The 10,000-nt window shown below is 40.1% G+C and overlaps 1 protein-coding gene across 3 annotated transcripts in view; it reads right to left on the bottom strand.

Annotated features, from left to right (window-relative positions):
• Window positions 1–10,000, bottom strand: part of LOC138008255 (multiple epidermal growth factor-like domains protein 11) — a 42,061-nt gene that overhangs the window by 24,035 nt on the left and 8,026 nt on the right. For 2 of the 3 annotated variants that reach the window (XM_068855528.1, XM_068855529.1), the window contains exons 3-8: window positions 8,800–8,903; window positions 8,105–8,197; window positions 6,526–6,772; window positions 3,169–3,289; window positions 2,511–2,650; window positions 691–918 (exon numbers count right to left, since the gene is read on the bottom strand). In XM_068855528.1, coding sequence (XP_068711629.1) covers window positions 691–918; window positions 2,511–2,650; window positions 3,169–3,289; window positions 6,526–6,772; window positions 8,105–8,197; window positions 8,800–8,903 — 933 coding nt within the window. Of the gene's footprint in view, window positions 1–690; window positions 919–2,510; window positions 2,651–3,168; window positions 3,290–6,525; window positions 6,773–8,104; window positions 8,198–8,799; window positions 8,904–10,000 lie in introns of those variants that run through there. The other variant, XM_068855530.1, reaches the window with a different exon arrangement.

Raw genomic sequence — 10,000 nt, forward strand, 5'->3', positions numbered from 1 at the left:
TTTTCCGAATGATTAATCAGCATGCTGGATGTTATTGTGACATTTCAAAATGGCGCATAACAAATGCTTGGCATGCTGGATGCTATTGTGACGTTTGCTATTATTGTGATGCACAGATTTGGAACCGACACACAACCTCTTTACCAGATTTCTCATGCTTAGAACATGCACAGGCCAACCACAAACAAACAGGACACCCAACCACTCAATTAGGAAGCATCTCCTTTGTCGATGCAATTAACTTGAAAGCAGTCAGGTACTCTACTCTTTTATTAAAACCCCTGTGTTCCCGCAAAGAACTGTCCCATGTCACGAGTAAAGAATGATGCCAAAACCACAAAGGAGGCCAAGGAAATATCATTTTGCTCAGAGTAAATCTATTTATGCACTATTAGTACTGATTTAGGTTGTTTCCTCCTACAGGCTCTTCAAGAGCTTCATTGGTCAAAATCAACACCAATCAACAATGACTACCAACACTGCCAACGAAGGCATCAGGTATTTCACTCAAAGAAGTCCCCTACTTTTTCTCCTAAATTTAAAGACAGATTTTTCAAATGCAAGATTAAAATTCATTTTGACATTGACAATAGTCAGACTTTATTCTACTCAAACCAGCCACCACCTTTATTGAAACCCCTGCCAATAATATTCTGACTGTTACAACTGACAGATCACAGCCATACTTACTGACACTTTCCAGTGAACTGGTTGCAGGTTCCATAAGCTGTGCAATTGCAGTGCTGGGTGCAATTGAGTCCAGCAGATCCATGTAGACATGGCTTGTCACAGTATGCTCCAGTGAAACCCACAGAGCAGTTACATGATCCATCCACAGCTGAACAGGTTCCATTCTTACAACGACATTCTTCAGAACATAAATGTCCATAGCTTCCTAAAGGACAGACGTCACCACACCTGAATAAAATCAGAGTCATTGAGCATAATTTGGTCAAGTGAGAATCATTGATCATTGGCCACCCAACCAGTTTAGCTTCCCAGGGGGTGGGGGGTGGACCCAAAGGGAATGGTTGTTTAGCTGTTTTGATCTGAAAACTTACCATTTTGGTCTGAAATAGGGTATGGTTTGTGCATTCAAGTCTTAATTGGGTATGTTTTTTAGAAGAAGCTGCTTCTTCATCATTAGGCAATAACACCATCAACAAAAGCCCTTCTCAAATTGTCATGCCAACCATGTAACAGCTAAAATAGGTCTGAAATTTTTTGTCAGGTCTCAAATATGGTAGGAACAATCCTGTACATTTTGGGCTGAAATAAAGGGATTCAAAAAGCAGGACACACGCCCCCAACCAATTTTTCTTGGAGTACCCCCCCCCCCCCCTCCCACTTAGCTTCCAAGTTATTTTGGGTGACCAGTTGCTGTATTTACATTACTCTCTTTGTCTTTGTACAATCATGGGACTTTTGTAGCTTAGTAATCAGATGGTGCAAAAACAGCCATAGTGGAACTGGGACATGTAAAATGTAAAGCACTTGTTAATTTCAATTTTCTTTGTTTCAGATCATCACAGCCCCAGTGGGCAATTTGCATTCCACTATGGCGTTTTCATACCCTGTGATCACAAGCTGCAAAAGGCATACATACTGTACATACTACATGTACACTGTACAATGCAAATAAATTCTCTCTCTTACAAATGAAGAAATAGTGCAGCCAGGTATGTATAATAAATCGTGTGATACAATTCTATACTAGCAATGCACTATAATTATAATTTTTCTTCTTTTTAGAATTTTGTCCCTTTGTCTTGTTGCTAGGCCAAATCGAGAGTTTCACACATTTTACAACCAAAAATTCAAGGGTTTTTTCAAGAGCTTTCAAGGACCCTATTTTTGACAAGTTTTGTATTCCATTTCCAATTTTTTTTTTTTGTTTTTATAGAATACTTGCACCTACTGCATTAAAACTTGGTAAATCAAACATCTGGAGTAGTTTATGTTTTCATAAAATGGTTTGAAGCCAGGAGCCATATAATTAAGTGAAGCATGATCGTCTGGGTGAGTGCATGTGGTCCTGAGAGGGGCTGTTTGGGACAATACCTCAAACAATAATATTTCATTATTTCAATATTTCATCATTGCCTACACAATGTTAAAATTAACAACTGCCTTGCAAAGTGTAGGTTGCGTGCCTGAGACATCCAAGAGCTTTCACTATTGGCAGCCAGCTCCTAGATGGAGACCACTCCCATGGCTGGCAAATCCAGGCAACCCAGCCATGAGCCCCCACACGGAAAGAGAAAAACAGGCACCCATCACACTGATAAAACAGTGGAAAGAAAGGGAAGAACAGGGGAGGGGAGACAGCCTCCAAGGAGTCCCCACACTCAGGAAAATGATAACGCTCAGAAGACGCTGACTAAAACGCCAACAAAACTGCTACAACGCCCTATGGACCAAGAACACAAGGAATCCAGGCACATGCCCATATCTAACAAACCGCTGACTGCGAAGGTAAAACTTGTGCTCCTAGTTGTAATCTTATTTACCTGTGTCCACGATATCCAGGAGCACAAGTACAGCTGCCACTGATGTGATTACAGACTGCACCATTCAAACAATTTATGCACTTTTGAGAGCAGTTCAAACCATATGTACCTTCTGGGCATTTTGTGGCACACAGATAGCCCTAAACATAAATAACAACAGCCTCTGAAGGAATAATAATGCAATTTGACAGTCATATTCAGAAATCAATCAAAGCACGCCAATAAAAACTCAAAGAAGAAATTCAGTATTTTTGCTGTGCAATGACTTCATAAACCTCCCAGCGGCAAGAACATAAAAAACTGTTGTTTAGGAGTCAATAATAAATAATTATATTGCATGTAAACAGCATTCAACTGCAAAAAGGCAAAAGCAGCATGGCCGCATGGTTAGGACACTTGTCCACCAATTGCCTTGAGATTCAAACTTCCAAGTTGCAAGACCTGACTGTTCATTAACCACTAAATATTAATTTTGATCCTCTGCTGCATTTAGAAATAGCCAACTGGATTGCCTCTGGCCAACTTAAATTCTTAAAAGTTGTCCTGTCTGTTGCATCATTAATTTGTCAATGCCCCTGAAAAGCCACTATTGGGAGAGGTCATTTTTTAAGCAATCTGCTACATGTAATTTGTATCATTTTAAGAATATTTAGAATACCTGCCATCCTGCAGTACAGTTACAGTTGCCTGTAATGTGATGACATTTGGCGCCATTAAAGCAGGTACAACTGCTGCGACAATCTTGGCCATACCACCCCTGGCTACATTCAAGTTCACACCTTAACAGAAATCAAGAGAATGGTCAATTAGCTGAAACTCGTAAGCTAGAATGAAAAGTCTCCTTTGACAAAAAGTAATTATCACATCTTTAAACGCACCTTCCACAATTCATGCAAGGGGTTGGATGATAAGGTATTCAGATCCTCTAACTGTATGAAACTTTATTTTAAAATAATTAACCCATTGATTCCTGGGAGTGAGACTTAACAAATTTACTCTGTCTATCATCAGACGATTTTTACTCCTCAACTGGACTGGCCACCTGGGGCATTTGAAGTGTTAACAGGTTAAATTAAACAGGGTCCATTTTCCAGTAATAAGACATCAGATAATGCTTCAGGAAGGAACACGTCAAATCACTGAAACTAATTGTGACAGTGTCATGGAAGACTATCAAATATGCGTCAGTAATTAGTCTGTAGTTGAGTTGCAGTGCATGCTGTGGTTCTATAGTCCAGTTTTGATGCAGCAGGCTCTATTGATTGTTTCTGACACTTTGAAAAGTGGCACTGGTCGGGAGTGACCTCTCCATGGCGCAGGTACACTGTGTAGCATGAAATTTTTGCACCACTTTTATTTTGCGGATTGGTGATTTTTTTAGGTTTGCAGGAACAAATTTTTGCAGCTCAAATTGATTGAAATTTCCGCTGGGAACTAATTTTTGGGGTTTCTTTTTAAGACATCAACAAGGAAGGAAATGTAATGTTTCAACTTTCAAGGCTGCTGCCTTTAGTAGCCCCGAGTCATTTTTTTAAGAGCCCAGAATTAATTAATTAGAAGTAAAGTTGAATCACCTTGTGATAAGTTAGGCACCCGTTCGCGCTGCTCGTTCAGAAATTTGGTCACCCGTGCTTGCAAATAAGGAGCCCCAGACGATTGGGCGACCATTAGGCAGCAGCCTTGACTTTCATTACTTTTTTACAACAGCCTATACATCTCAGAAATTTCTGTAATCAGTCACTGCAAAGCTGGTCGGTACAACAACAATGTATTTCCGGTTACAACAAATACTTCAAGTCAAGCTATAAAAGCTGATTTTGAAGCAGCTGATAAAATGCAAAATCAAGTAAACTCAGTCACTGAGCAAAAACCATTCTTAAATTATATTACCACGAGTAAAGTCTACTCCAGTTTTTTGTTTTCCTGGTATTTGTTTTTTCTGCTGGAACTTATTTTTGTGAATCAAGAATCATCTGCAAAGTCCACAAAAATTCAACCCCACAAAATAAAAGTACTGCACAGTGGGCAAAGTTTCTAGAGACCTTGGGATGCCCAGGGGTGCAGGGGTGGTGCAGTGGGGAGAGCACTCGCCTCCCACAAATGTGGCCCGGGTTTGATTCCCAGACTCAGCGTCATGTGCGGGTCAAGTTTGTTGGTTCTCTACTTTGCTCCGAGACGTTTTTCTCCGGGTACTCTTGTTTTCCCTTCTCCTCAAAAACCAAGACTTAATTTGTCGCTGCTGGGCGACGATAAAACTCTGCTGGTTCGTTTTGTACAACTTTATTCTCCGATTTTACATTCAGAACGTTCAACAACATTGCTTTCTCACGCACATTTTTTGACAAAAACTCAACTCATCTCCTTTACACGTGCGAACGAGGTCCCTAGCAACAAGCTGACGTCATTGGTATCATAGCAACGCGACCGGAAATGAAAGTTCAGGAAGCAGGAGGCACATAATGAGTTAATTGTTAAGTTTGGTTTACAGTGTCCCCAATTCATGGCATCTGACAGGATCCGGCGATGCGGATCCGCATAATTCACTGAAATGCGCATCTTCCGCATAGAAACTAAGGGCGCGTTCGATTGGCCCTATTCCAGAATAAGAATACCTGGAGTGACGATTAAAATGGTATGTTTGGCGCGTTTCGAAGCTGCAAGGATGATAAAAATATATTTAAAATAGCATTTTAGCAAATACTTGACAATTTTAATGTGAATCTCCGCAAAAGCGAAGGATTTTCAACTTGTATTCCATGTATTCCTACTCCGGATTACGGTCAATTGAACGCGCCCTAAGTCAATGATCGAGGGAATGGATCGCGCTCCAAATGTATTATAATTTTGCTCCATTATCTCCAAATTGAAACAAAATAATTTTTTATCACTTTATTTATTTTACCAAAAGTTGCGGCAAAATCCCAACTGCTAACCCTTTTATTTCAACGGTGAAAGCTGGTCGCAAATTGGTGACTCCTCCATGTATTTTAATCACAAAGGGCAAAAATTCAGTCACAAATGCGATTGTATTGGTTGCAATTTCAATTACGGATTTACCGTAAGCATGTACATGTAAATACATTGGATGGGCCTAATTATTAGTTTTATAACTTGTTTAAATTTCCGCATAATCCGGTGTAATTTCCGCATAATCAACGCATGTTTCCGCATAATATGACCAAAAATTTCCGCGTAATCTTTAATTTTTTTCCGCATCCTATCAGAGGCCATGCCAATTAGTGTTCTGGTGCTAGAACGACTAGTCACTTGAATAAAAAAATTCCTTTCCTTTCCTTTCCTTTACTTTCCTTTCTCAACTTTGCTGAGGTGGAAAGCAGCCTTTGGCATCAGCTAAATTGCAGGAGCACCCGAAAGAAGGTCAAGGTTTATGATCCAAACACCTTACAGTAGGTGCTCCACTCCAGATTTTTCCTTGAGGTTCACTCCTGAAGCATTCCCCATGACTGGGTATGGCAGCAAGGCAGTGGAGGTCCCAAATCAGAGTTTTCCTTAAGTACTGCCATCTGCCTAAAGCAAATGGTTTAAGGTGCTAGAGGCACAAATTCACCCTTCCATGCATGATCTCAGAGCACAGTACCACAGCCAGATGGAATAAGCTGGGAGTCGATTTTGCTGAGGGAGGATAACTGGATTACTCAGAGAAAAACCCTCAGAGTAAGATTGCCCCTTTACAAGAACAAGATTAATTTAGATCCCGCATTTACAGAGGTGGGAGGCAGGGGTCTTACTTCATGGCTATCTTTAGTCCCCTGTGCATAACTACAGTATATGGAGATGTCATTACAAAGGCAGGACTTCATGCTAAGCTATTTCAAGACCATGGGTGACGTTCAACCTGGAGTTTCACCCTGCAACTTCCAAAGGGTAGTGCAATGCTCAACCAGTTGATCCTACCAGTTTGATATCCTCTGAAGGGAAATGTTCTCTTATGGTCTGAGGTACCTCTCAGTGCACTATCAGGATTTTACATCAGTGAGACATAATTTGCACTTACTGTTTTCCTTTGTAGCCTGAAGCACAAGTGCAGTTTCCTGTAACAGGATCACAAGTACCACCATTCATGCAAAGGCACTTCTGTTGACATCTGTCACCAAAGAGACCCTGGTCACATGGTTTTTCACAAAACTGGCCTTGCCACCCAGGGGTGCAGGTACAGCTCCCTGTGCGGGAATCACACTGGGCTCCATTCCGGCAAGTGCAGTCATGCTTGCAATGAGGACCCCACTTATGAGAAGGACATTCTTTGACAGAAAAAGCATTCAACATTTAGTAGAAAAAAATTTCCAAATAATGTTACAGTATATTATTCATGAATTTAAAGTTTCTTAGGGTGATTTCATGGTACGATTTTAGGTGCATGGGACAAGTTTATGACAGGCCTATACTACGACATGACTTATGATTGTCCCAGCATTTTAAAACACATTTTAAAATCAACGATGAAAAGATACATGTATATGAAATGGATCATATATGAACTGTGGATATGAAATCAGGTGAAGCTATGATCCTCGCAGTTATGAACGCAATTTTTCACAGGAACATTAGACACCACAAATGAGCAGCCCAGCTCCCAATGTCAGTGGCTTTAAAGCTCAGTTGGTTAGAGCGTCGCACCAGTATCATGAGGTCACGGGTTCAAACCCCATTGAAATCCTGAATTATTCAGGCTTCTTTATGCAATCGCAAAAACTGCGTTCATACCTGCGAGGATCATAGCTTCACTTGACATTTTAAAATGCTACAAAATTTTTTTCTAATCACATTGTTGGTTTGATTTACACTGAACAATTTATGTTGTATAGTCCTGTTGTAACCTTGTCGCATGCCAGAAAAATCATACGTGCAAATCTGCCCTAAGACTAATGATAATTTATAACAGTTTATAATGTCTTAACCCTTTCCATCCTGGGGCCCCTTTCTTGAAAGTCCTGAAAACATTTCAGGCCCAAAAAGCCATTTGTGAACCCGCCAACTGCTTATTCAGGAAACATGTTTTCAAGGTAACAAAAAGCAAACTGACTGTGAAGTTCAACAAGTTACAATGTAAATCCTCTCTGTTCTTCAGATACAAAGGGAATTGTGACGCCCGAAAATGGCAGGTATTAAAAGTTTCGGGACTTTTGAAAAATGGGCCCCTGGTCCTGATTTTACTGTATTTAATGCCAGATGATTTTACTCATCAATGGGGGTCAATTTGGGGATGAATGGCTTAATAAGTGACTTTCCAACAATAAAATGTTCCTGAGCTCTTAAAAAAATTCATATTATACACAAAAGGTTAAAAGCAATTAGATAAAAAGAGGAATAATAGTCTTTGGTTCCCTCATTTTTTCATTTCACAGCCCTCAATTTTTGCATCGCAACATCCAAATTTTGCAGAAGCTATGCATTGTTTATTAAAACAATTTTGGAGAACTTCAAGTTGCTAACAACATAATACTTTTGTGATAAGCAACATTCACGATTTGTTCATAGCATTAAAATCTAATTTTTTTGTGAGGGAGGGTTATCATAATGATTCAAACACTGTACACTCATGTTGAAGATAAATAAATATTGTAAAAAATTACCTCTGTTGCATGTCTGCCCATAAAATCCAGCATGGCACGAACATGTATCTGGCTGTGTGCAATTTCCATTAACACAAAGGCTTGTGCATACAGCTGAACAACAAAAACAATACACACATTATATAATCTTCACATTCTCTCATTGTATGAAAACAGAACCATGAATACTTTACTGATAATGTTGCAGTTCAAGGAAACACAGCAATTTTGAAGGCATTATTGCCTAAGGAAGGAGCTGTCTGGATAGCCCGTCTAAATTTCAAATTCTTACAAGTCTCATGTTGCAAACAAGACCTGTTTTCCATTCTGAAATAACATTTTGGCATTTTGCTTTGTTTTTTATTGGTATTTGTATACATTTGTATCTGTGGGAGGCGCGGTGGCCTTGTGGTGAGTGTGCTAGACTCCGGAGCCAATGGTCCGGGTTCGGGTCCTGGCCAGGATGACATTGTGTTGTGTTCTTGGGCAAGACACTTTACTCTCACAGTGCCTCTCTCCACTCAGGTGTATAAATGGGTACTGGCGAAATGCTGGGGGTAACCCTGCGATGGACTGGCATCCCATCCAGGGGGAAGTAGAAATACTCCTAGTCACTTCATACCATGGAAACCGGGATAAGCTCCGGCCTGATGGGCCACTTGGCTCGTATGCAGACCTTTTTTTTACTGAAGAGTAAAATCAGTACTTTGTCTTACCAACTGGACAACCTTTGCCTTGTTGTTTCCAGCCAGGACAGCAAGAATAAACAGTCTTGTATGCCTGTCTATTAGCTAACCGATAGGCTTTTCCATACATTGTTCTAAACAAAATAAGTTTAAATGAACAGACCTGTGATCACACAACAATAGTTTAACTAAGGTTTTTACTTAGACTATAGGGCACACAGTGTTGTGGATATTGCTTACGGACCTCATCTCACTGATGCCTCTTTAAATCCCATCATGCATGCTCCAAAGTTTACTGACAGGTTTCCATCAATTTGAGGTTAGTAAAATGAATATTTATCAGGATTACTGAGGGCAATTAAGGACGTTCGCGCCCAAAACGTTCCCACGTACAGATTTTTTTAAAACTTGCCACGCAGAAAGGTAATGATCTACTTTTGCCAAAAAGGCAAAAAAAATGGGGGGTCACCGTGCTCGTTTTCGAGATCATGAGGTGCATTTTTAGAAGATTGCGTTACTTTAAGACCAACTGTCAGCAATAAAAAAGCTACATGAGTGAAATTTAGATCAGGTAAACGTACTCAGTTCAACATAACTAATATAACTAAATTAACCTATGCAACTGATGTCTTTTTCTGAGGTGAAATAGACCTTGAAAAACGATACATATTAGTCTAAGAAAGAAAACTTCGGTCCCACGAGAGCATAAAAGGCCAAATATTTGTAACTTCTCACGTACAGATTTTTTTTGTTTTTTGTTAAAATGGACAAAATCAAGAAAGGAAGTGATCTAGGGAAAGAAAAATGGGGGTCACCGAGCATTCAAGAGAGTAAAATCGCTGCGAAGTTCTCAAAGCGATTGTCTATTTGCACTGTCACGCTATTGCGTGACATTTCCGAGAAGACCTGGGTCCACAGCTATCCCATGATGCCACATACTTTCATGTTCCATTCTTTTGGAAAATTTTTGAGCCTTTAGCATCGTGGTTACTTGCGTGGTCTACGATGCATGACGTGTGCGTGCCATGTGTGAAAAGATGTGCAGTAGCAATGGGCAGGAACGTCCTTAAGTCTGGCATGCAACAGTATTGGATTGGCACCCACCTCTGCCACAATAACAGTAGAGACCATTGAAAAAGGTGCCTTTGGATTACCTGTAATTGCGGTCAGCCTCTTGTATTAATTTAAGGGCCTGAGATATAATATTACGTGAAGTCTAACTTAGACCATG

Source organism: Montipora foliosa, chromosome 6 (genome assembly GCF_036669935.1).
Source record: "Montipora foliosa isolate CH-2021 chromosome 6, ASM3666993v2, whole genome shotgun sequence".
In the NCBI taxonomy this organism is placed as follows: Eukaryota; Metazoa; Cnidaria; class Anthozoa; order Scleractinia; family Acroporidae; genus Montipora; species Montipora foliosa.